This window comes from Aspergillus bombycis (assembly GCF_001792695.1).
Source record: "Aspergillus bombycis strain NRRL26010 chromosome Unknown contig00065, whole genome shotgun sequence".
Lineage (NCBI taxonomy): Eukaryota > Fungi > Ascomycota > Eurotiomycetes > Eurotiales > Aspergillaceae > Aspergillus > Aspergillus bombycis.
The window spans coordinates 124,684-150,264 of NW_019170067.1; the positions used below are offsets into that span (position 1 = coordinate 124,684).

General features: G+C 47.9%; 11 protein-coding genes across 11 annotated transcripts; 5 read left to right on the plus strand and 6 right to left on the minus strand.

Moving 5' to 3' along the window:
• Positions 1–200: 200 nt before the first annotated feature.
• On the minus strand, positions 201–2,557 carry ABOM_006888 (putative AAA family ATPase/60S ribosome export protein Rix7; the record flags this gene model as incomplete). The annotated part of the gene is made up of 3 exons (XM_022534017.1): positions 201–2,108; positions 2,172–2,441; positions 2,510–2,557. The coding sequence occupies 3 exons, from the start codon at positions 2,555–2,557 to the stop codon at positions 201–203; spliced, it is 2,226 nt and encodes a 741-aa protein (XP_022387451.1).
• A 356-nt stretch (positions 2,558–2,913) lies between these two features.
• ABOM_006889 (ESCRT-III subunit protein VPS20) lies at positions 2,914–3,734 on the plus strand (the record flags this gene model as incomplete). Its single annotated transcript, XM_022534018.1, has 3 exons — positions 2,914–2,957; positions 3,090–3,453; positions 3,519–3,734. The coding sequence occupies 3 exons, from the start codon at positions 2,914–2,916 to the stop codon at positions 3,732–3,734; spliced, it is 624 nt and encodes a 207-aa protein (XP_022387450.1).
• Positions 3,735–4,036: 302 nt separating this feature from the next.
• ABOM_006890 (PITH domain-containing protein) lies at positions 4,037–4,699 on the minus strand (the record flags this gene model as incomplete). The annotated part of the gene is made up of 2 exons (XM_022534019.1): positions 4,037–4,457; positions 4,689–4,699. The coding sequence occupies 2 exons, from the start codon at positions 4,697–4,699 to the stop codon at positions 4,037–4,039; spliced, it is 432 nt and encodes a 143-aa protein (XP_022387492.1).
• A 920-nt stretch (positions 4,700–5,619) lies between these two features.
• ABOM_006891 (putative ATP dependent RNA helicase) lies at positions 5,620–7,762 on the minus strand (the record flags this gene model as incomplete). Its single annotated transcript, XM_022534020.1, has 3 exons — positions 5,620–5,751; positions 5,816–7,471; positions 7,538–7,762. The coding sequence occupies 3 exons, from the start codon at positions 7,760–7,762 to the stop codon at positions 5,620–5,622; spliced, it is 2,013 nt and encodes a 670-aa protein (XP_022387493.1).
• A 453-nt stretch (positions 7,763–8,215) lies between these two features.
• On the plus strand, positions 8,216–9,641 carry ABOM_006892 (CUE domain protein; the record flags this gene model as incomplete). Its single annotated transcript, XM_022534021.1, has 5 exons — positions 8,216–8,236; positions 8,293–8,590; positions 8,644–8,868; positions 8,920–9,189; positions 9,250–9,641. 5 exons carry the CDS (start codon positions 8,216–8,218, stop codon positions 9,639–9,641), a joined length of 1,206 nt encoding a protein of 401 aa, XP_022387490.1.
• Positions 9,642–9,935: 294 nt separating this feature from the next.
• ABOM_006893 (mitotic-spindle organizing protein 1) lies at positions 9,936–10,338 on the minus strand (the record flags this gene model as incomplete). Its single annotated transcript, XM_022534022.1, has 3 exons — positions 9,936–10,013; positions 10,089–10,166; positions 10,225–10,338. The coding sequence occupies 3 exons, from the start codon at positions 10,336–10,338 to the stop codon at positions 9,936–9,938; spliced, it is 270 nt and encodes an 89-aa protein (XP_022387491.1).
• Positions 10,339–12,341: 2,003 nt separating this feature from the next.
• ABOM_006894 (putative transmembrane glycoprotein) lies at positions 12,342–14,648 on the plus strand (the record flags this gene model as incomplete). Its single annotated transcript, XM_022534023.1, has 1 exon — positions 12,342–14,648. One exon carries the CDS (start codon positions 12,342–12,344, stop codon positions 14,646–14,648), a length of 2,307 nt encoding a protein of 768 aa, XP_022387496.1.
• Positions 14,649–15,406: 758 nt separating this feature from the next.
• ABOM_006895 (RXT2 domain-containing protein) lies at positions 15,407–17,260 on the plus strand (the record flags this gene model as incomplete). Its single annotated transcript, XM_022534024.1, has 4 exons — positions 15,407–15,479; positions 15,557–15,672; positions 15,779–15,932; positions 16,005–17,260. 4 exons carry the CDS (start codon positions 15,407–15,409, stop codon positions 17,258–17,260), a joined length of 1,599 nt encoding a protein of 532 aa, XP_022387497.1.
• Positions 17,261–17,838: 578 nt separating this feature from the next.
• Positions 17,839–18,818, minus strand: ABOM_006896 (bifunctional phosphatidyl-N-methylethanolamine N-methyltransferase/phosphatidyl-N-dimethylethanolamine N-methyltransferase; the record flags this gene model as incomplete). Its single annotated transcript, XM_022534025.1, has 5 exons — positions 17,839–17,914; positions 18,017–18,443; positions 18,554–18,570; positions 18,666–18,705; positions 18,770–18,818. The coding sequence occupies 5 exons, from the start codon at positions 18,816–18,818 to the stop codon at positions 17,839–17,841; spliced, it is 609 nt and encodes a 202-aa protein (XP_022387494.1).
• Positions 18,819–19,378: 560 nt separating this feature from the next.
• Positions 19,379–23,111, plus strand: rgsC (putative intermediate filament protein (Mdm1); the record flags this gene model as incomplete). The annotated part of the gene is made up of 2 exons (XM_022534026.1): positions 19,379–22,034; positions 22,096–23,111. The coding sequence occupies 2 exons, from the start codon at positions 19,379–19,381 to the stop codon at positions 23,109–23,111; spliced, it is 3,672 nt and encodes a 1,223-aa protein (XP_022387495.1).
• A 747-nt stretch (positions 23,112–23,858) lies between these two features.
• ABOM_006898 (uncharacterized protein) lies at positions 23,859–24,627 on the minus strand (the record flags this gene model as incomplete). Its single annotated transcript, XM_022534027.1, has 4 exons — positions 23,859–24,008; positions 24,118–24,301; positions 24,355–24,406; positions 24,480–24,627. 4 exons carry the CDS (start codon positions 24,625–24,627, stop codon positions 23,859–23,861), a joined length of 534 nt encoding a protein of 177 aa, XP_022387488.1.
• Between the last annotated feature and the right edge of the window lie 954 nt (positions 24,628–25,581).

Consider the following 25,581-nt stretch of genomic DNA (forward strand, 5'->3'; position numbering starts at 1 on the left):
CCTTGTCGGTTGTTTCGTACAATCCCCTCCCCTCCCTTTCCTTTCTCTTTTTCTCAGCTGGGAGCAGTATAATACCTGACAAGCGGTGAGATTGTATGATATTTTACTAGCATGTAATCATACACCTATAGCGTTTTCCCCCAACAACCCACAACAATGTAACATGGATGGAAAAGAGAATGATCTAGTTAAAGAATTATCTATATAACACCTCCACTCCAATCCCTCCGCAGCTTCTCATATTTTTTGAGGTCTGTAACGCTAGGCCGGATGAATGCTTTCGCAGCCACAAAATCCTCATGCTTTATTGTGTCCCTCCGCTTGATGGCAGCGTATCCAGCACGGCGGAGCAAACTTCCTAGGTCAGCACCGCTGAACCCTTCACAATCCTCGGCCAACCTTCTGAGGTCATCGTTGAAGTCGACAGGAATATTGCGGACTAGCGTCCGTAAGATCTCAGCCCGCTCCAAGGGGCTAGGCAGGTTCACGAAGAGAAGTGTCTCCAGTCGACCCGGGCGAAGCATAGCGGGATCGATAATATCCGGCCGATTCGTGGCTGCTATTATGTAAATACCTTGGCGATTACTGCCCAGGCCATCAAGCTCAGTGAGTAGCGTATTTACTACACGTGCAGAGGCTTCAGAAACAGTGTCGTCTCGTCGTGGTACTAGGGCGTCAAGCTCATCAAAGAATATAACACAAGGGACGGACGAGCGAGCGCGAACAAATACTTGCCGCACCGCACGTTCGGATTCACCGACGTATTTATTAAGTAACTCGGGGCCCTTGACACTGATAAAGTTGGCATGAGATTCGTTGGCCACAGCCTTAGCGAGCAATGTTTTACCGCACCCAGGCGGACCCCAGAGGAGAACACCAGTGGGGGCTGTAATACCAACACTCGCGTACAGACTGGGGTTTTTGATAGGCTCGACAATTGCAGTAGTAAGTTCTTCACGGACACCCCCGAGAGCGCCGACATCTTCCCAAGTCGTGTCTGGGATGGTGGCAAATCCCTCTCGTTTAGAGGAGGGTTGGATCTTAGGAAGTGCAGTTAGGAAGTCTGCATTTGAAACAAGAACCACTTGCACTTCCTCTCCGATTGGCGTTTCTTTGGCATGCGTAATTAACCGCCGCAGCTCCTTCACCTTGGGACTGAGATCAACTGCCTCTTCGATATCCATTTCCTCTCCACTGTTTGCTTTTATTATCTCCAAGTATCGTTTTATGGCAGCAGAACCAGCAGTGGAAACTAAATCATTAAGATCGGCTCCCACGAAGCCAGCCGTTCTATTGGCCAAGTATTTGAAATCTATATCGTCTGCCAGACGCATCTTGCGCGTTAGTGCTCGTAGAATCTGTTCTCTGACAGGCTCCGAGGGTACAGTCATGTTGATTTCCTTGTCGAACCTCCCTCCTCTACGCAAAGCAGCGTCCAGACTGTCCGGTCGATTCGTAGCGGCAAGAACAATCACAGGCTTTCCATCGGTTTTCTCCAGCGCCAGGTCGTCCATGCACGTTAGAAGCTGAGCAACAATCCTCTTTTCCATTTCCCTCTGTGCACTTTCTCTCTTTGGAGTGATGGCGTCTATCTCGTCGATGAAAATAAGGCAAGGTGCTATCCTCTTGGCTTCCTCAAAATATTCTCGTAGCGCCTTCTCAGACTCTCCTGACATACCAGAGACAATGGAGGGTGCTGATATGGAAATGAATGGGACACCCAACTCCGCCGCAAACGCGTTTGCAATCATAGTTTTCCCGCATCCTGGTGGACCATGTAGCAGCACACCTCGGGGAGGCTGTACATTCGATGACATATAAACCTGCGGACGAGTCATGGGTAGGATGACAAGATCTCCAAGCTCTTGGACCACGTCGTCCAATCCACCCAAATCTGAAAGGCTGACATGTGTAGGCGGAGATCGATCAATCGCGCTCTCGGCCTTGCGGCGCTTGGAAGAATGGGACTCACCCCCATGCTGTCGTCTCTTGCTTGACTTAGGCGCAGGGGTTGCAGCTTCTGCGCCATTGGCCTCAGGCGTCTTAGAGGGTGCTGAGGACGTGTTGTTCCACATGCCTACGATGCTCTTATTCAGGCTATTGGATGCCTACAACAGTTAGTCGCTTTCTGACGTTACGTGAGGCTAAGAAATAAAAAATGAGATCCTTACCGTAACAGGTGACTGTTGTTGTTGTTGTTGTTGTTGTTGTTCTTCCAAGCCTTCAAAGTCTCCGGTTACGGAGTCATCTTCATCTTCCCCAAGTAAATCCGTTTTTATTACCTCCACAACCCGTTCGATACTGTCTTCTAGGATTCTCTTCGGCTTTCGGTTCAAACTAGAGTTTGACCTTTTGATGGAGTCGTAAATGGTCGGTACCGAAAGGCGAATCTTATCATTCTCGGCTTGGTCCTCAATAAATTTGTGCACGACCTGATAAACCTGTAGACGAGAGGCAATTGGCGATAAGAAACAAAGATTAGAGGCTGGAAGTAGTATGTGGTCCTTACCTCACGATCTAGACCTTGCCTTAAACTTGGCCTACCTCCGCGACGCATGATTTGCAACACCAATCCCAGTGAGCACTTGGCTCTGCAAAAAAATGTACCGAGAAACGGAGATGGCTACGCTAGAACTGACCGATAACAATATACAACGGAGGGACTTTTTTTCTCCGACAGTCTTAGGGTTCGGGGAATAGATTTGCCGGCGGACCGTAATGTATGTACATACTACATACATCACATATAGCCCAGTATTTACCGAGTATTGTACGGTACATACCGAATCAATTCGTCTTTACATATATATAGTACGTATCGTACTTAACGGTCGTGTTCTGAACTAACGTCATTTCCATAGCGCACTAGGCCGACAGGTGGACCGGACTTCATCAGTACAATATGTGTCGATAATGGGCAACACGAATAGCTCCCATAAGGTATCCGCTCAGGATAGGTGAGTAGCATATCGACCCTCTTTTATTTTTATGTCCATCTGTTGCTCGGTCCTATAACCATCCGTGAAACATGGCCTTTGTGACCTGACCCTTCCCTTCGAACTACTAACATTGAAGTATTGCGTAATTAGAGCCATTCTTGATTTAAAAATCCAGCGGGACAAGCTCCGCCAGTATGGGAAGCGTATAACTGTCCTCACCAATCGTGAAACTGAGATAGCAAAGGAATGCCTTGCCCGGGATGATCGCAAACGCGCCCTCCTCGCTTTGCGCCGCAAGAAATATCAAGAGTCGCTTCTGATCAAGTCCGAAAAGGAGCTCGACCAACTAGAACAGTTGATCAGTCAAGTTGAATTCTCGCTCGTCCAGAAAGATGTCCTCTTTGGGTTGCAGCAGGGTACGCAGGTACTACAGGCTATCAACAAGGAGATGGGGGGTATCGAAGGAGTTGAAAAACTAATGGGTGAGACGGAAGAAGCACGGGCGTACCAAGAGGTAAGGACTTCTGAGCCAGCTAATATGTGGAATGTATGCATGCTGATGAGACGGTGGTGGAACAGGAGATCAGTCAAATGCTCTCGGGGAATCTATCGAACCAAGATGAGGATGAAGTTGAGGATGAGTTGGCTGCATTACAGCGGGAAACGCAGAGACTGCAGAACCTACCACATGCGCCAAAGTCGAAACTCCCAGAAAGGCAAAACGAGGAACAAAGCCAGGAAATACAATACCAAGAAGGCGGCAAAACTAAGGCCCAATCCGCAATTCCAGCCTAAAATATATGCTATTATCCCCACGCTTCGCTACAGATTGGAGTCGTATGTGAAATATCACAAGCGATCCTGGCGTGGATGGAACTGCCGGATTAATACCATCCAGTACATCCCTAGTTATCTGCACTTCCAATAATAGAATTTAAATTGATTTGGGATAGCATTGTCAGCCCAACTCTGATACCGAAAGCTCTATTGCGCCGCTTCCTTCACTGCCATCTTGGATTAGTCGGTCATCATGTATGACACATACTCCCTGGCTTGAAGCGGTGGCTCTCTAGAAGCATACAATGTGCATACATGACTCACTGCCCGGACATGATCCTACCTCCCACGCCAGTTACGCCTTGAATTGCGACGTGGTCACTGGGATTAGCTGCTGCCTCATAGAGAAAGCTGACGGGCTCCCTATTCAAGGCCATAAATTGACCCTTGAACCCAACATAACCCACCTTAGTCACATCCTCATTCCCATCGCTCCAGTTGTCCTCAAAGAACAAGGTAATGGAGGTTGTAGCATTCCAGTGAGCGCGGTTCAATGGCAACTCGAAAACATCAGCTCCGGGAACCGGCTGCGGGATCTCCACTGCCTGTGTTGGCTTCAGCTCTGAAGCAGTCGCAAAATCTAGATCGTCACGATTCTTGAACAATTTCAGAGTCTTCGGGGCGGCAGGTGTCGGAGCCGTGTAAATGATCAAAGAGTGAACCTTTACTTGACCAGTAAAGCTGCGTAAAAGGTCAGAGCTTTGAACTATCAAAAGAGAAGGGTAAGGAAATCAAAAAGACGGCAAAGGAAGATAGGAATCATCAGAAGTGAACTTCGGGTGTTAGGTTAAAATTATCTTGAGACCAGTCAGAGGGGAAGGGTCCAACCTGTAATAAATAGGTGGGGTAAACCAGAGGAGCAAAAAAGAAAAGAAAGAAAAAGTTTCAAGCAGAGAAGATCACACCACTTACGGGATATACATAAGTAATTGCTCGTCTGCATCACTTTCAAGTTCCGGCTGGTCATTTAGTCTTTCAGCCCATGTTTTTTGGACAATCGCAGCGCCGGCGTGGGGGTTGCTTCTATAACTTCGGTTTAGCACTTGTATCGAATAATATAATACAACGTCTGTAACCATGTCACTCTTACCATTTAGCGTAACGATAGAATCAAACTGAATTTGGGAATAGAGGAGGAATTGGAGAGCTGGAGTGATATCATTTGAATGATCATGTCCATCTTCTCCATGACAATGACTGCCATGATCGTGGTGGTGATCACCGGACATACTGGGTTTGAATATGGTATTGTTGAAAGCCAGTTTTTCTGGCGTAGACCAGAAGATAACTATCACCTGTACCTGAAGTCATGCACTGCACATCTAAAGGTGGAGTGGGGTGGGGGGGTTGGTTTCTTACAAAGCTGCGGTGAGAGAGTAATTAATTATGTTAACCTTTTAGTTTGTGTGCTAACTTTCCGATTGTCCCTGTTTTAAGAATGATTAAACATATGGTAAGGCCTTTTGAATAATTCCCTCTCCCCCTTGATTTTTTTGGAGAAAAGAAAAACTAGAGTGAAAATGAAAAGGAAAAAGATCAAATTCAGGATAGATTTTCTGATAAATTCACTTTTTCCCCTTCTTCTTGCGACCTTCTTTCTTCTCTCACTTAGTACGGAGTATAGGCAGCCCATTTCATCTCTCCCCAGGAACGTAGACTGTTGCCGCCCCCCTCTACTTCTCTCTTCTCGCGTCTTCCTTCACATACACCTTGCTTTCTTCTTAAACGTGGGTTTCAATCGCAGCCTTAGTAGTCATCTAGAATACATACATCACCTAAACCTCTAGGTTCGCTCAGTAATCGTGTGGTGTTTTTGCCCCCAATGAACCGAGCTAGGGAGCTATTAGTTGACTTTGTAATAATTGGGGGCGTACTCCAGAAGATAGCCCTTTTCGATCTTCGTGATATCCCGAATGAATATCTTTTCACCTGTTTGCAATATCTCGTGGAAAATAACCCAATCCGCTTTTCGATTCTAAACTAGGGTCAGTAGGGAAATCGAAAGGTCGCGACGCTTTCTAAAGAATAGAGACACATACGAACATCAACGAACTGGGATGAGCATGTAGAGTACGGCCACCAGTAGCAGACTTGAATGTTCCGTTTGGTTGCATCTTTGCAGCATGTGCAAAATAACCAGTCGTGAGGCACCTCTGGATATTTTCAGGGTATCTACTGGAATCTGCCTTGTGATGATATGAAGGTGTCTCATCTACCCGGATGCCGAAACGTTCGAGGTATCTCTTAAGCTGAGCCCTGATGCTCATTGCCCGTTGCAAGGATCGGTAATTCAGAAGATTGTCTCGGCACCACTTGGGGTCTTTCTTTCCTATCGTGATAAAAGCCTGATATACATTCAAATTCGTCAGATGGTCACCCTCATCAACAGCGAATCTTCTGCGACTGCTCTCCGTCGCCTTGTTATTACCCTCGTGCTGGACCCACACTGATCCCTGTAAGTTGACCATCGCTGCAATTGAAAGTATCTCACTTAAGCAGTTAAACGATTGTGCAGAAAGGAGTGCTTTCGCCATCATAGGGTCTACAGCTACTTCTGCCATCCGCATACCCAGTGGCTTAGTGAGCTTGGCATAATCATCAACGACCCCAAGAGAGTAAAGGAGTTCGAATGCACGTATAACAAGTTCTGCAGGCGGAGGCGTCAAGAAGTCAAAGTGAGCTATGTTATCTATTCCCAATGCCTTGAGCTGCATGATCACAGGGGCAAGATTTGACCGCTGAATTTCTGGGACTGTAGCTTCCAGAAGTTGTTCATAAGCCTGCTGGGTGTAGAGACGGAAGCATTTTCCGGGTTTAGTTCTTCCAGCTCGACCTGCACGTTGAACTGCTGCAGCCTTCGATATTGGTACTGCTGTTAACGTTTCAATGCCAGTACTAGGATCAAAGGCCCTTAACTTTGCGAAGCCGCAGTCGACGACATATACAATGCTGTCAATAGTAACAGAAGCTTCCGCGATGTTCGTTGAAACAATGACCTTGCGTGTATTTTTTGGCGTTGGTTCGAAAACGTACATCTGTTGATCCGTTGGGAGACCGGAGTACAGAGGTAGAGCGACTAGTGCTTGTGCTCTAGGATGCAGCATCGCGACACGTTCTGATATCAACTGTACTGCCGAATCAATTTCTTCGCGGCCCGTTAAAAATACAAGAATATCGCCCTCCGCTTCTTGTAGATGTATGTCGAAAACAGTTTTTACAGCCCGTTCGACGTAGTCTTCTGCGGGTGACTCGAGGAAAAGCATGTCCACAGGGTACATTCGGCCCTCTAGACTGATAATCTTTCCAACATCTCCCCCTTTTCCAACCGAGTCCGTCTCGTTCTGGAACTGATCTCCGGCGAAGAAGCTCAAAATATCCTCTGCCTGCAGAGTTGCACTGCTGATGATAATTCTTAGTTCAGGGCGCCGTTTCAAAATTTTCTTAAGGATCCCCAAGAGTACGTCAGTGCTTAGAGACCTCTCATGTGCTTCATCCACCATGATTACTGAATAGCGTGACAGTAGTGGGTCTACAAGAGCCTCTCTAAGTAGCATTCCATCTGTTAGGAACTTTATCCTTGTTGTTGCAGAGGTCAAGTCCTCAAAGCGAATAGAATAGCCCACCTCCTCGCCAACCCTGCAACGCATTTCCTCAGCCACTCGAGCTGCGACAGTCGTGGCTGCAACGCGGCGCGGCTACAACAGCTTAGCTTTTATCCCAAATTGACGAGTGTTAATGAACTGAGACAGAACGGGAGATACCTGAGTTACTGCTATAGACTTTCCATCTGCACACCATCCTGCTTGGTCTAGATACTGGGGTAGCTGGGTAGTCTTCCCACTTCCAGTTTGCCCAACAACAATTGTAACGGGATATGTGTCAACAAGATACAGTAAATTTTGCCTATATCTGGCGATAGGCAGTAGAGCAGCGGGTTTGTACAGTGATGGAATGAAGGCAGGTGTGGGGTCTAGCTCCAAAGCCATTCTTAATATGTGAAGTACTAAAGTTCAGTGATACAGTTGCAATCCAAGGTGTTATCAACCAAACAGTATTCTAGTGCCGCCTGACGCATGTGGCTGAGACATACTGGGTATAAAATCTGCCTATATCCCAACGATTTAGGATAATAAGGCACTACGTATATGTTTCCAAAGTCAAAAACAAACTGCAACGGGATTAGATAAGCTATTGATAACGTGACCGACCTGCTTACCGACTATGTTATCCATCACGTGGCCAACGTCACTGTACATCGGAGCTAACTAGGACTGGCTGAGCTTCCAATACTCCGTCCTCTAGGCTACTGCGCAGTACTATCACACGTTGCTCTCTGCATGTCAGGCTCAGCAGCACACTTCCTCCCGTGCTTGTCGACGATATATCGACTACTTTCGATCACATCATAGTTTAATATTTCAGATTCGGTCAGTTTTGCCATGGCTGACGAAGACAAAACTGTTCGTTTCCGTATCTGTCACCCGTACATACAAAACGCTTACTGATTTGATACTAGAATACCAACAAGATTACCTCGGGCCCATATAGTCCCAAGCCAGAGTCTCCTACGACGGCACGCCCTCTGGATTTTGATGATGAACCTCAAGAAACTGGCGTCACCTCGGTGTCTGCAGCCGTAGCTCAGCAGAATGCGACAGAAGTTGCCCCGCAAAAACCGCCGCGCCCATTGAGCCCGCAACAACAGTCCGAAACAACCCTCAAAGAAGCGTTTCCTACTATTGAAGTGTCAGTAGTCAAGGCAGTCTTGGTAGCCAGCAACTGGGATGTTGAACGCGCTTTCCATGCCCTCCTTGGTTTGTGGATCTTTACAGCTAAAGGTGTCATCGTTGATTATTAATGTGTGTAGGTATGACTGACCCCAGCGCTGCCGAGCAAGATGTTCCTCCTCAAAAGCCACCTCGCCCCTCCGCAACACAGAGGCAGCTGGAAGCAGATGAGTTGTATGCTCGCCAGCTTGCGGAGCATTACAATCGCCGTGCACCTCAATCCCGCTTGGAGGGTGGTCATCCATATGATCGGTCGAGAAGGGACAGTGAGCTGTCGGAGGACAGAGAATATAGTTTTTTTGAAGGTATCATTATTGATGGTTTAGGAATATTTTCATGGTTACTAATGGTTGTAGATGATCTTCCGGTGATCCGTGAAAACATCCGCAAAGGATTTCTAGAGACCCAAACAAAAGTTAACTCGTGGGTTCAAACCCTAAAGAAAAGACTAGATGGTGAAGATCAGGATGGGGCTCCGTCCAGTCAGGGCTATCGCAATGAGAGTGATGGCCAGACGAGGAGAAGCGGAGAGCTGGGCCGTCGTAGCGGGGACCGCGAACGCTATGACGCAGACCCCCAGGTTTTAGGTGACGATTTTTCAGCCCTCGAAATGAGAGATACAGAAGGTTTGTTTCATTAGCAGCTTCCTTGATTCGCTATGGCGGCTGTACTGACTTCTGGGATAGCTCCTCCACCAAGGCCGCCAAGGCCGCTTGCCAATGCTAGCCTCTACAAGACTTCGTCGCCTTCACCAGACAGACGTAGAGTGTCTTTCCAAGAAGGTCCGCCCACTGAAATCGGGGGCAATCTTTACGATGCATCCGAGTCGTCTAGATTTTCTCCTGCGGGTGGCAAGCCAAGCAAATGGCAACCATTGTCTACTGTTGAGCCTTCTCCTGTTGGAGATCATGATCCATTTAGTCTAGGCGATAGCGAGGATGAAAAAGAAACCAAACCTAAGGATCAGACTCCTGCTGATGGGGGTGACCGTATCAAGACAGCCACAGCCGACGCGATTGCCGGCGAGCTGCCTTCTGCATCAAAAGCAAATAAGAAGGCAGATGGTGGAAAGCCTTAACGTCGTGTTAGCAGTATGCTTTTTTTCCCCTCTTTATTTCATACGCGGTCATGTTATGCCTTTTCGTAGTTATTCAGAATTGACGCCTAGAGTTGACAATGATACCAGAGACTGCAGCACGATACCAAAAGCTGAGTTAACATACATAAACGTGTCAATACAATGAAGCAAAACACCACAATGTAACGAGTTGCTTTATTGTAACTATATTTCCAATGTCTGGAACGAGGGCATCACTGAATTAAAGCCGCGTAAGGAATTAGAAGAGAAGAAGACGCAAAGTCAGAACTGCATCTATTCACCAAGGTCATTCTCATTCGTGGTGAGCTGTGGGGCGGCTGTGGCTTCTTTTCTCAAGTCCTTTATAATCGTCTGAGCATTTAAAGGGGTCTGTTAGCACTCTAGCGCCTAATGGAGAGAAGATGCATTGGAAAGCCCGAAACTCACAGCAAGGGCGTCAGGATTAACGCCGTTCTCGATGAGTGAGACGCAAAGAGAAAGATCAGTTCTGTCCAAAGCCGTGTTCTACATATCCAGTGGATCAGATCGTCAGGACGGGGGTGACAAATATAGCATTACGAACGATAACGCCATGGGAAGGAATGGATGGCTCACATACGAGAAGCGTAGAGATCTCGTGAAGAATGTCAATAACTTCGCGTGCCGCCTGACGCTTGTCGTCGGATTGAGAAGGCATTTTTAGAATTCGATGTGCCCAAAAAGAAGTAGGAGGGAAGAAGGAAGAAAAAATTAAGAACTAAAACTAGAATAAAATACTGGGGTTTGAAGTATTGGCAAGAATGTCAGATATGCGCTAGAGATGGTGAACTTACTCCGAGTCCTTCGGAGAAGGTACAGTTCTAAGTACCCGGACAATGGATAGATGCAATGGTTACGAAGGTCAGCTGATTGGTCACGACCAACAGCGGCAAAAGGTTCATGGTGGAATTTTGGGCCAGGAACTTTAGTAGTCTTTATGTATAAAGTACTCCGTACTCGATAAGTAGACTACTACTATAATACTCTGTCGCAATGTCCACCATAGGTTCCTTAGTACTTCTATCCAGCGGTGGGGAGAGTTGTTACGCATACGATTGGTTCCTGGCGATCGGAGTATTTTCAAGTTCCTGCCTGGACGAATCTAGTACTCCATACAAATACTATTCACCTTCGCGATGAACAAATCGCTGTCTGCCAAAATACCCTATCAGGATATCGAGACGCGCCACACCACTACAGCTATCTCTAACAACCTAGAATGTAGGTCCCGGAGGGATCGTCAGGAATGTGGAATAGGGAATTGAACATATTAGACATTCATTCCTTGGAAAGGAGCCACGCATTCGAGGTTCTTACTCAGATTACACGCGTCGGTAAAAAGCCGTTCCCCACCAATGAGACATTTGGATCCAGTGAAAGTCACTGGGAGAAGAAGCCGAACACGAAGGTCTTGTATGCGACGAGTGCGGCATTGGATGCACGCTTCCCTTTAGTCGCTTCTGTCTATGTTCAACAGGAAGGAAGAGCGCTGTCACACAAACTCTTGTATAGTAAGTCATTATTGGCAAAGCGTCGGGATGAAATTACTGGGTTATATTCGACTATATCTGCAATAGGAGGCTGCTAGCATATCCAATTATGCGTGGACAAGGCCAGAACCCATCCCAATGCCCTGTGTCTCCAACTTGGATTCGAAGAACGTGAGGAAATCGCCGATTACTACGCGCTAGGGCGCTGAAATCAGAATGATACTAGACGTCGGTCGTGGCCCTTGACGTGTATACCTATCATTATACGATACACCTACCTCTGTTAGCCCCCTGCGAGAGGAATGGGACTCTCAAGGGCACCTTTTTTCTTTCCTCCCTTAGTTTTTAACTTTAGGAAGGGACAAACACGTATGATCGCTGACATTCTTCGCCTACCAACCCCTCAAGTACTCGAAGGAGTCAAGCCCTACCGAAAGTTCTGTTCGGAGGACCTCCTTGGCTTCCACAAACCACTACCCCTTGCATGACTGTGCATTTCGCGAAGTGTGCTTTATCGCGCGGCAGCTACTACTATTATTACTCTTCGCCGATTATTCGCCATAATTTAGTGACGTCAAAGATATCTAGGCATGGCTCGGATGAAGGGGTCTCACGAATCGCGCTTCTCCTGTGCTTTGACTAGCCCTTAGGCGCGATCACCGGGGAGAATGGTAGTCCCTATTCTAAGGATAGACAGGCATATTCTCCAATGTCCATTTCAGGTTCTTCTTACGACTTATTTTCTACTCTTCAACTAATTTTCGCGCCACCCAAATGGTCGCCAGAATATCTCCTGGGTGGACAATAGAATATTTGCCTGTTCTATCGATAAAGTATCGTCTAGAACCGTTCTGTCTATCTCGAAGACATGGCGCTCATCTGGTTGGTTATGCTTGGTTTTACGTGGATTGTTGATGCAAAGTTGGTTTCAAACTACCCGATCAATTCACAGCTGCCACCTGTGGCACGGGTCGCGCAAAGATATCAGTTTTTTTTTTCCCAGGGCACATTCGGTGGGAGTGACCCGTCAACAACATATTCGCTCTCAAACGCCCCATCATGGCTTCGAGTGGATAGCAAAAGCCGCACTTTATTCGGCACACCTGGGGGGGAAGATGAGGGGATTGTGAAATTTGATCTTGTAGCATCAGATGAATCAGAGTCAGCAAGCATGGAAGTCACTCTCATCGTGACTGAAGATGATGGACCAAGACCTGGGAAACCACTGCTTCCTCAGCTCGAAGCGATTGCCGCGACGTCTGCTCCATCGACAATTCTGATTCATTCTGGGGATGCCTTTGACATATCTTTCGATCATGACACTTTTACCAACACCCGCCCCTCCACCGTATACTATGGGACATCTCCAGGTAATGCCCCGCTACCTTCCTGGGTGGGATTTGACCAGTCAAATCTTCGATTTTCAGGTGTCGCACCTAATATTGGACCTCAGACTTTCGCTTTTAGCCTTGTCGCCTCAGATGTGGCTGGTTTCAGCGCAGCCACCATGACTTTTGATGTGACTGTCAGCCCGCATATTCTCTCATTCAACCAAAGTGTGCAGACTTTCTTCGTTAGCAGAGGAGAGCAGTTTACCAGCCCTCGGTTCAGGGAGGCGTTGAGATTAGATGGGCGAGAACCAGCAAATGCTGATTTGACTGATATCCAAACAGACTCTCCTTCCTGGCTAGAGTTTGACAACACTACTATCTCATTTACAGGGACTCCACCGGTTGGTGTGGCGGATGAAAATATCACTATTTCCGTCACAGACAAGTATCAAGATATAGCAAGGCTTATCGTTAGTCTGCAATACTCCCAATTCTTTCACGATATAGCCGAATGCGATGTGGTCATCGGAAGCTACTTTTATTTTGTTTTTGACAATACAGTCCTGACGAATGATTCCGTTCAACTTGAAGTCGATCTGGGAACTCAGCTCCCATGGCTGCAGTACAATCCCGATAACAAAACTCTTCACGGCTTTGTTCCAGCTGATTTCAGCCCAAACAAATATACAGTTAAGCTTACCGCTCATGAGGGGACCGCAGAAGATACCAAGAAATTTGCAATTAATATCTTAGACAATGGAAATTCTCCTGATCAAGGCACAGACAAGTCCGCAGGCTCCTCCGAGGGAATCGATGGAAAGAAAGCCGGAATAATTGCTATTTCGGTCGTGATTCCTTTTGCCTTTTTAACGAGTCTTTTGCTTCTTTTTTGTTGCTGGCGCCGCAAGCGCAGGACACATGAAGAAGAACAGCTGTCGAAGGAGAAAGTGCCAGACTCAAATGGCTCAGAGCTACAATGCTGTCAGCCTTCTGAAGAGACCACTCAATGCAATCTCTCTAAACCGACCAGAGAACCCCCGGGACTATCCTCGAACCCACCAAAATTGGAACTAGGGCCTTTGTGGGACACAAGTCCCTTGGACGACAGTGAACAGGGACGACCTACCGAAGGCAGGACAAACACACTTTCCGCTTCGACTGTTGATTGGGATATCGCTCCGTTGAAAGTATCTGAGCCAGGAAAGGAGAAGCAGGTCGACGATATTGCCATTCCACTCAAGCGGCTGTCGTTCCAGAACAGTCCACCTATGCGCAGGCGGGCTACCACTAATTCACGAAAGCGAGAACCTCTCAAACCAATCCAACCAAGGAGATCGTTAAAGCGAAACTCAGTGCACTCATCCAAATCGAGAAGGTACTCCAAACGTTCTAGTGGAATATCATCCGTTTCATCAGGACTTCCCGTAAGGCTTAGCGGTGCAGGGCACGGTGCCGGTGGCTTCGGGCCTCCTGGGCATGGAGTAGTTAGAGTGTCATGGCAAAATACGCATGCATCTTTCCAAAGCGACGAAAGCGGCGTTGGGAACCTAGCACCTTTGTTTCCTCGGCCCCCACCTCGAGCAAGAGGTAGTGTAGAGCTTTCAAAGCGGATGAGCTTACGAACAGTTGAGCCTGACACACTGACAATTTCGGAGGCTGATTCGTTGGAGGCATTCGTTCACAGTAGGGCGAAGAACCGAAACTCGTCCAACCCCATGTTCTCCGGTCAGTTTGGCCGCAGAACATCTTCAGGTCTTCGTGCCCTGGAGAGAGCTCGAAGCACAGCTAGCCGCACTGATACTTTATATAGCTCCAGTTACTATGATGACTACAGGCGATCCATACATGAACGTCCGTGGTCTACGGCAATGTCTGCCTCTATCTATACGGATGACAATCGACAGTCTACGTATCTCGAATCTCTGTCCGAAGAATCCTTGAATGTACGGCCACTGGGTTCAATGGCCAGAGGACTAAGCCAATCAAGCTTGGCACAGAACTACTCAGAGGCAATAGCACCGCTTCCTCGGTTGCTCAGCGAACTAAGCCTTGCCAGTGCACGGCACGTTGAGTCGCATGACGTGCACGACGACTTAGGGGGTCCGCAACATATCGGTGAACGCCAGATCCATGAACCAGGGTGGTAGGTTCAGCACGAGTTCACTCCTACAAAGCGAAGGTTCTGGCGCTAGTCCGCAGACACTGCGTAAGAGTCCGTCAACATCGTCCATCCAATTTGACGGCAATGTTTACCGGGCAGGTCTGATTCAGCTAGCGGGTCGGGAAGCAGGAGGAAACGAGACCTGCAGAGGGAGATAACTGAAAGCGGGAGGGGTTACAGACGAAGTCTTTTATGTGAGCAGTACCCTTGTGCTGTATATAGTTGTCATTTTGCGCGCTGTGTTGTTGGCCCATTGCATTCTCCATCATGATATCCTTGTTATTCATGTACAAGTACCTTTTATGTTTCATATATCCCTGATCTTCATACCCAAGGGGCCAGATAAAAGCAGTTAGAGTATCGTAGAAGTGGCATAGTAGATACTCTATGTACTCAATTGTGTTATCATCGAAGTATGTCGTGGTCACGTGCCGTGCCCTTATCATGTCTTCAAAGCAAGCTAGCAGCGTCGATCGGGGCCGCAGCCCCATTCCGTTCAGCAAAGACACCGAACTGAAAGCTGCGCAGAATTACCCTCTTTGATTTCTGCTGTATCCTCTCGTCACTATTCAATGCTCCGTATAAAGGGTTCTACATGAATACTTGAATTTTTCTGACTCGGGGGTGTTTTATGGGATACCTAATCTGACCACTTTTACTCTGGTCTTTTCCCGCCTCTTTTCAATTGCACTGCGACTGTCTATATTCGAGTTACTTTACCTTCCCTTTGATTCGGCCATAATCATGGCGGCGCAGGCGGCTCTCATCGCCGAAACAATCGTTGGTATGAAAAGGGCTTTACGCAAAGAAAATGACTGTAAGTCTTACTGCTTTCCTTTAGTTCTAGTTTTCCGGTCATACCTCTTTATCTCGGTCTTTTGACTCTAGTCTCAGGCCCCGATGATCCCATCGCTCAGCCGACAAACCGAGGCAACAAACTACGGACAAACGCTAAACATGTGCGGGAGGGCGCACTGGGGTATATCCAGCCGGAAGACCTTTATAAGCAGGTAGGCACCATTCCGCAGCCATGAAGGTCCCTCCAGGGTGCCCTCACTTCTTTGTTCTAGGCCAGAATAAGACCTCAGCGGCTGACATTCATTATACCTTGGACAGAAAATTGATCATGCTGGTTACACTCGCTATATCCTACAGCCCAACCCCGTGCGCTACGACTCAGAAGGGGATGAGCTAGACGAGGATGATGAAGACTCTGAGGCAGATGCCGCTGCAGCGGAAGAGAATCCATTTTCTGAGATCGCATTAGAAAGTTAGTATCTCGTTTCCCCATTACAGATGATTCATGACTTTCCCGAACGACTGATGCGAATGTGCTTACTAGATTTCCTGTGCCCATTAAAACATCCATCGGAATTACCTACCCACCCTTCCTTGTCCCATGCCTATACGTCAAATGCTCTCTCGAACATGACCAAGGCCATTGAGGCTAAACTACGCCAGGAACGGGCGCTTTTATGGCGTGCGAGGAACCTCCACAGACTGTTCCTTGGCGATAGCTCTTGGATGCCATGTGGAACAGTTGAGACTCCCGAAGACAGATGGATCTTTGAGCCTCGGCTTGTCACCCCGGGTCACAAATCCCCAATCGGCCCAAATGGACAGCCCGGAGTTCCCAGTCTTTCGACGATAGTAGAAATGACAGGTCGTAGCCATGGATCACATAATTTTGTCCCAATTGTCAGGACATCAAATGAAGCCCAGACAACGGAAAGTAAGGACACCCAAAATTCCCATGCTGCAGAACAAGACATTGAAATGGCTGGTGTTCGCAATAATGAGATGGAGGGTGGTGGCCCTATGAATGACCATGAGCAGACAAGAGAACCCAAGTCCGAAGAGGTTGAGACTCCCGTTGGAAATCTTCCCCAGCATCTAGACATTGTTGAAGCTACCACCAGTGACGCAGTAAATTCACACTTGGGACGCAGTCAAATATCTAACGGGGATGGACTCCATGAAAACAGAAAAGGAATTGCGAGTGATCGAACTGACTCAGGAAATGAGAACATCGATACGGCCTATGAGGGTCGCGGAAATGTCCACGGTGATGAAACGGACAAAGATGAAGAGATACAGGACGGGTTTTCCCCCGAGCCACCTCGTCGGATGACGACTCGAGCCCAGACTAATGCAGCAAATCCACAAGAGGATGAATCAGACCACTTACCATCATCCCCTTCCTCTGACACCCTCAGCTCACTTCCTATGCCACACCCTCTCTTTCTCGTGCCTGACTCTATCCGTCCAGATCCCAATCTTGGCCTGTCGTCCATGGAAGCCGAAGATACACGACGGCTCCTGTGGTCATATGTGCAGAAACAGGAGGAGACTGTCAGGGGCTTCGAGCACATGTTGGAATGCCTGCTTCGAGCCTGTCGTATGAAAGATGGTGTGCTCGAGTGGTGCAAAGCGGAAGGCCACGTGGGCGAAATGAGTGACGGAGAAGACTGGTATGACCGGGAAAGATGGGGACTGGCGGAAGGTGAAGATCTCAAGAAGGGCGCGGACGAGGATGAGATAGAGATGGTCGAGGAAAGCCGCGCTTCAAACAAAAGAGGCAGAGGCCGGCGAGCATAGATGCGATGGCTCACTTCTACGGCTCATAATTATTGATACTGGTTACATAGATCGATGACCCAGGGTTTGTTAAGTATTTAACATTTTCTGGCCCTGGAATGAGGTATCTTTGGCAGCCGTTGGTAACTACTGCCACGGCTTTTGTATGAGTCAAAGATCTCTATGAGACACGAAGCATTATCTTTATATTTACCGGTCACTTATCCTACGGAGTTGGGGCGTTGCAAATGATATGCATGATTCATCCTATAAAGGAAGGTGTAAAAGCAGGTAGAAATATCCCGTCTTTTGATTTCTTTTCTGTTATATGACTACTCTCCATATTCGCCCTCATATCATCTGGAACGTGTCTGTCACGGTTTTGTTGCGTCTTCTCAGGCTTCCTTCCATTGTTGAATCCCACTCTAGCATCTTGATCACGTAGTTCCTAGTCAGCCCCCCACCCCCGGGGCTGTGTCTATCCATTTCCTCCCGGCTGACATGGATTGATGGTTGTTGAAAGTCCAAAGACTCAATCCTGTAAGTGTTGGCCTCGCCTTTCAGTCGTGGCTTGTACTGGCCGCAATGCCATATCATTTTTACTGGCTCTTGCCGCCTTGCTTGGCCTTTGCACGTTCGCGCTCGCGCTTGGCATAGATCTCAGCAGTGAAAGGACTACAGAATCGTGGGTCAGTGGGCACGGCATGGATGCTTGGAAGAGATATAAGGGCATGTTGCGTAAGGGCAAGATTCTAAGGAAAAGTATAACAGACTTACTCCTCCCATTGAAGAGCAAACCAGTACAGAATGAACACCTCGGCGGCCAGGAGGATTCCGGCAACTTTGCCCTTGTAAAGTGCGACACCCAGGAAATTCAGAGTGCTTCCCCAATACATAGGGGAGCCAGTGACATTGAAAGGGAAGCCAGTGACGGGGGTATCCATGAGAATACCAAAATAATCTCCGAGGTAGGTTCCGGTGACGCCTAGGGCATACATGCTGGAAAGAACAAGAACGGATCCCACAGCGAACAAGACGCCGCCCAGAATTGGTTGGTGCACAGGGGCATAATAGGGCTGGTCTTCCAGGGCCAACTGATACACATGGTCGCGCACGATTCCCAGGGTAAAGATGGCGATTGCGAGGAAGTAACAGCCGTAATATGGATTACCGAATATACGAGTCAGGTAGTGTCTCCGATATTCTACAAGAAAATGGCGAAAGATTTAGAACATGAGCCCTCTATACTGAAAATGAATTGGGTCCATAGATTGAGGTTTAGTAGTGAAAGAGCGGGAGGAGGCCTTGACCAACCGGCACGGGCAACAATGCTAATGACGGAAAGCTGTGATCAGTCAACAGTCTCCATGAGAAATTCAGAGAGCCGAGGAATCCATCGAGAGAACAAACAGTGAGAAACACCTACTTCCAGAAGATTGGGTTGAAAGCGATGGAGAGTGCAGCCCCTATGAGATCAGCCAGCCGAGTTGAGAATCACATGCGTCCGTACAGATGAGAGTTAAGACGTACAGTTGAAGGACGATTGAGATAGATCAAGGAAATTTGAAAGAGTAGTCATCGTGTGGAAAGGTCCAAGCCCAGGATGAGATACAGAAAACTGAAAGGGAGAAGTGGAGGACGAAGGGAGATTTTGGGTGAGGCGTCGTTGTTGTTGGTTGGGGGAAGTGGAGAGAGAACCGAAATCATAAATACTAGGACCAAGAAAAAACGATAACTAAAGCGGCATGACGTCTTCGCTCTTCTCCGCAAATACGGGATTGGCAGATACTGAAAGCGGTGGGTATTGGGATTGCTACAGCTAGTAAGTGTGCCTACTACTCCGTACGGAGTATGTTAGGTATACTACAGAGTACAAGTACATACATACATTGGGTTAGGTACTACTACGTACGATAGGCGGTACGTACTGTCATTTCAACCCGGGACCTCGGGGTCAACCCAATTGAAACCTCCTCACCGCCCGCCGACCACCATTATCGCCGATCATCCAGGATTAATCCACACGGCATCAAGCTTCCCCCTCTAGCAACCTTTTATATGCCCGGACTTTAACAGCTACCTGCCTTTTTTAAATCGTCATGAAACAATTCTCATTCGTCGTACGAGTGCTCCGGGAAAATGGCCCTGAAGTATCGTGATATTGTCATACTGGGCACTGGTGCTTTCATTGCCTGGGGGTTGGCTGTACGTTGCCTACCATTTTTGCGGTACCTTGGGTATGCCGTTGGACTAGGCGTTCTGCTTTCTTCAGTCGCCTTCTTTGGTCTTGTACTCTTCACAACCCGGAACTCTAACGATGCAGGCAACTCCCGGCCCCAGTGTCTGCCTATCGCGTTTCTCACTCCCCCCCACTGGCAAAGTGAAATTCAAGGTCTAAAGAAGCGCTCCACTTATAAATCCGTCTCCCTCTACCCGCAATCCTTTATGGTGTCTGAAGGTATCGACGAACTTCTGGCGCTTGTAACCCGGGATTTCATAACGTCATGGTATCGAGGTATCAGTCCGAACTCAACGTTTGTGAGTGAGGTAGACCAAGTGATTCGGGCTGCCATTGGAAACCTACGCGATCGGTTACTTACGGAAGATCTTATATCGCTCATCGTCTCCCGTATATTTCCTATTCTGACCACACACCTTAAAGAGTTCGACGTTGCCGAACGATCGGTGCGGGGACGGAATTTGACTCGAAATGTCACCGAGTCCGATGAGCTCGACATTGCAATTGCAAGCAAGTATCGCGACGGCCATCTACATCCCGCTGCAGTGCTGTCTCTCTCAGACCAAAAGCTAGTAGAGCAGGAATACCTTAGGAACGTTACAGTTGGGCTACTGCCTCAATTGTTTCCTGAAACCGTTTTAAGCAGTCGTATCGTTTCCGTTTTGGTGAGGGAGCTACTCTCATGCGCTGTGCTCTTCCCTATACTATCCCTTCTGTCAGATCCTGACACCTGGAATCAGTTGGTGGAAGCTTATGGACGGACAGCTCTTCAGGATCGCAAAACGGTGCGCAAGCTTCGAGCGGCATTGGATGAGCATGCATCACCGGTGCCCAAGTCAAAACATGGTAATCCATTCCCGCGGCTCTCGCCAACTGATTCCGAAAGGGCTTTTGAGCGTTTCGTTCGAGCCATCCGGCGTTGTAACAATCTTTCCGATGCTAGACGGTTCAGAGCTCTTGTTGCAAGCCAGTTGAAGCGGGAAAGTATGGTAGAAGGGCAAGATCCCGTCTATCTTCGGCGATTAGAGACGGGGAAGAGAGTTCTTGACCAGAAGGTGAGAAAACTTTCAGCTCCAGCTAGTAGTCACGCATCGCACGCCACCGCAGCTACGACGCACTTCCGCTGCCAAAAGTCTCCACCAGCTCAAGAGGCGTCCTTGGTGGATGTAATGCATGATGCATCAGGTCTCTCTTACTTTATGGAGTTCATGGACCGTCAACAACTTATGTTTCTCGTGCAATTCTGGATTGTCGTTGATGGCTTACGCAACCCACTCGAAGATGACTTTGGTGATGAGACCTCCCCAAGCTCCACGACATGGATGGAAACAGATAAAAATGACATGGCTTTAATCAGCGAAACGTATCTGTCGAAGCCCCAACTTAAAGTAACGGCCGAGTCGCGTCGAGCTGTGAAAACCTTCTTGAGCGCCGGGGGGCGAGCTACTCCGGAGCAGTATCGCCAAGCTCGGACAGTAATATTGAGTACTCAATCTGCGGTATTAGAGGAGCTACAGAATGTGTATTACCCCAAATTTCGACAATCCGACTTATTCTATAAATATCTCGCCTCGGATGAAACATCTCATTTTGAACCTCATACGGCAACTGTAGCACATGAGGATGTCGCCCCTATCGCGGAGACATCCGAGAGACGGCCACTTCCTCCATTGATAGGCCGTACAGCATCTCATCCTGGGTTCAAATCAAAAGACCTGCGCAGGGCCGCCGTTTCCTCTAGTGATGTACGGGCTATGGGGAAACTATTTGACGATGAAGATTCTCCAAGACGTTCCTTGGACTCCGAGCAGTCTGCCCCGTTATTCGATGACGACTACGATACAGACCCTCTTGCGATGTCAACGCAGAGCCTTGGCCGCGACTCACAGAATGGCGAGAACGAAGCGAGTCAGAATCAAGTAATTGAAACTATGGAGGCTGCGTTGAACGATATCATTACGAACGAGCCAAAAAATAATAGATTAGAAGAGCTCAGAAACAATGATGCCTCGTCATCTAGGCTGTCCAGCAATGATCGATATCCACAATCGCCTCCTAGTTATGTGGAATTCACACGAGCAGACGACAAGGCTAAGCCCAACATCTCTTCTCTAGGGTTGGTGGATGAATCTTCGCGACTGGGTGTTTTTGCTGATGATCTCTTTCCCGACCATCATAAATTCATTGAGGATGAATATGAGGAACCAGTTGAAATAGAGGACAAAGATCCAGCCGACGAGGTCCATGAAGCCGCTCCTGGAGATCTTGGCTTGACGGAAGCAATCGAGGCACTCACGGTAGAGATTGAGAAACTTGGATCCCAGGAATCAGTAGTTGATGCCTTGACGCGGAAAGCTGAGCTCACAAACAATACTGCAGAGCTTAGAATTCTACGAAAGTCAAAAGCTAGCATTCAACGGGAAATCCGCCGCAAGGACATGCAGCGGCAACAGTACATGATCCAAGAAAGCGACAACAGCTTGTATGGTCGTTCAACCGTTCGAATTACATCTATTGTTGTAGGGAAAGAAGAGGACGGTCGAGAATTTGCAATGTGTATGTCAATTTCACCTCCTTCCTTTTCCAGATAGTGTTGCTTGACTAACGATTGTTCTAGACGTGGTTGAAGTGCAAAGGAATGCTGGAGAACAAATGCCAGCAGCATCCTGGGTTGTTGCCCGCAGATACAGTGAGTTCCACGAACTTCACCATAAACTTCGCATGAGGTATCCATCGGTGCGGCACTTAGAATTCCCACGGCGACGGATGGTCATGAAGCTTCAACGGGAGTTTTTGCAAAAGCGGCGCCTAGCGCTAGAGGCGTATTTGCAGAAATTGCTTCTCCTACCAGAGGTTTGCCGAAGCCGTGACCTACGAGCCTTCCTCTCCCAGCGAGCCATCATCCCACGCGACGAGACCCCTCGTGATGGAGAGACTAAGGACTTAGTGACCCGAATTTACAATTCGGTTGCTGATGGTATGGATGATTTCCTGGGTAACTTTGGTGTACTCGATCAGCTCTCGACAGCAGGGCAGAATCTCATCTCTGCAGCGACTAGCCAGCAAGCCAACACTATAACTGCCGCAGGGCTAGCGACCGAGGACGTCGTGACTACAGCCGAAGCTGAGGCAGAGCTGAACGCATTTGAGGATCGAGAACTGGAACCATTTATCAAACCGATATGTGACCTGTTCCTAGAGGCCTTTGAGTTAAACAAAGGCAACAACTGGCTCCGGGGCCGTGCGGTTGTCGTCGTTCTCCATCAATTACTCGGAGGAACCATCGAACGGAAGGTCCGCGAAGGTGCCCGGTCCCTAGTACAGGACGAATCATTACTTCGATACATTGGCGTAGTCAAGGAATCCCTGTGGCCAGGTGGCTTCCTGCGTGAAAATGGAATCCGAACGACATCAGAGCGACTGAAAAGTCGCACCGAGGCTAGCCTGGTCTTAGCCACCTTAATCCCGGATATGGCAGGCAATGTAGTTGGACGGACCAATGCTCAAGGAGCCGCGCGGAGAATCTTTGCAACTTTGAACAATCGGCGCCTCAACACTCACTTGATGTACACTATTTTGGATGAGATTGTATTGGTGTTGTTCGGTGGTGGTGAAACAGGACGGATACGATAACGCATGTCTGCCTCACCCATGAACGGCTCGGGCTCTGGTCACCGTGGTTTCTTCTTCTTCTTCTTCTTCTTTAACCTTTGGTGCACCTTTGCGGGCGTCTGGTGAGGCATTACTCTTATGGTGAGGATCAAAGTCTTTGCACAGCGGTGTACCGTTAGTGTTCCAGCATCAGAATAATAATAATAATAATAATACAATAACGACAACAACAGCAACGACAACGACAACGACAATAATAAAGGCTCGTATATTCGTAATCATTGTTGCGTCACTGTGCTTCTCAGCCATATCATTGCTAGACCACAGAGCTCTCTGGTTTCCGATTCATCATCTTGAATATAGAATGCACAACATACGGCCGAATAGCTACTATGCCTAATAAATCAGGCATAGTCTCTAGGTTATGCTAGCCTCGGATTTTTGAGGAACACCATCCCTCATATGTCAGTATTGCCAGGAGTGAGAGAGATCTGTTCTACTGAGGGTAAAGAGCAGGGGCTTGCCCATAACTCCATCCCAATAAGCAGACTAGTCGGAATAGGTAAAGACTGAAAACAGAAGTGAAGTAATATTGCAATTGTAGAATCAAATCAAGCTACGTAGGGGCAATCGCCCTCTAGTCCAGGATTCTACATCCCGAGCCAAGTGCTAAGAAGATGAGAGTAATGATTTAAGTCTGGAAAGTACGTCCTGGGCAGAAAAGGAGAGCAACCATTGGCACTTAGCACACCAATAAACATGCCCGTTCTATGCCTCCTCCTTCTTCTTCTTGGACTTCTTACTTGAGGTCTGTTGGGCCGGGCCTTCCTTTTTCTGGTGGACGATTAGGCGTGTCCAGCACTCTTCCTTGTCCCACTCGAAACCAGCAAGGTAGGGTTTATCCAGCTCATCATTAGCCTGCGTAAGAACAGACGTTCGTCAGTCTCACTCTTGTAACCTATAAAGTATAATCGGTACTGTCTCATCGCAGCTGCAATGAGATTTATGGCAGAGACATTCGGCATACCTTCTTCTTGAACTGCTTGTAGATAGCGTCCAGCGCGTCCTTGATTGTGACTCCCTTGAGATTACGAGCAGTCACCTCCAATCCCAACGGGAAATGCAGATCAATCTTCTTCACCGGGGGGGTTACGAGATGGAGTTTGAGGATATCCTTGTCCTCAATTGTAGACGGCGAGGTGTTGAGCTTCCTAGGGAAGATAGAGTTAGCGCGGGACTTATGGTTCTTGGACCTAGTTCTTACCACCCGGTCTTCTGTGTTTCAATGGGGAGGGTCAACTCAATCTTTCTTTCCTCTAGAAGACTTCTAGTTAGCGTAGTCCGTGGATAGGTGGCAGGTGCCCTGAGTTCCAGAAGGGGAAAGTTTACCCAAGTCCTTGATATTCCAGACACCGTCCGACTGAGATGAGTGACGCCTGTGGTTCTTCTTTGAAGCCTTGTCGGCTTCTTTCTCCTCCTTAGGAGTTATTGACAAGCCAGCAATGGCAGAATCGACTTTTGTGAGTTCGGCCGACATAGTTGAGATAGGGGCGAGTGTGGGAAAGGATCAAGCGAGATATCAATGCTGACCAGAGTTAGCGTTGGACGTCATGATAGTGTCACTATTAACGACAGGGTGTATAAAGCTTTGGTATTGGTGGTATAAAGCGAAGAATAGAGAACCTGGAGAACTTACCAATCTGTAGTAGGAATCGCAGAGTAGATATGGTTGAGATTCGGTCAAGATTAGAAGAGGATGAGAGAAGGGATGAGGAAAAAGGAGAGAAGGGAAGAAGAAGAAGAAGGAGAGAGGAGAAGGGGGGAGGGGGTATGAGGGAATGTCAGAAGGAGGGAGGGCAGGTGACCTGACTGGCCCATCCAAAGTACATGCTCAACGGGTACTATCCATTCATTGTACGTTACTATACCAGACGACTAGGGTTCCTTCCATGATACCTACATTAGTACGTCGTACCAGGCGGGGTCATGAACCCTAACTCGTCATTTGCAATTCGAGATTGGACCTCATAGAAGGTCGTACCTATTAGCATCCTAGGTACTATCAAGGGCTTAGGATGACTTGCCCTTATCCTTTAAAGAAACGAAGTATGTATCTACATGTGTACATACATACATACCTAAACATTATTACTCCTATATAGAGTAATCCTGATTACAATAAGCATTGCAACTTAAGTTATTATGTCATTATAGCCTTGTTGTCGTAGTCAATCAGTCAGCGACCTAGTCGCAATAAGGTACTAGAAGGTGTGATGAGGAAGGGCATTGGGGATTGGGACACCGAATTCCATTGACCATTCCAATCTTCACCACTTCTAGCAAGCAGATAATTGAAGGCTTGCGAGTTTTACTGAAATTCGGCATTGGAATGTATCCGGGAGAACCGGATCACACGACAAGAGCTGACATCGAGAGCTCCGGAGGTGGTCCACTAAGGCTGCACCCCGCATTCCCGCGCGCTCCACTTGCC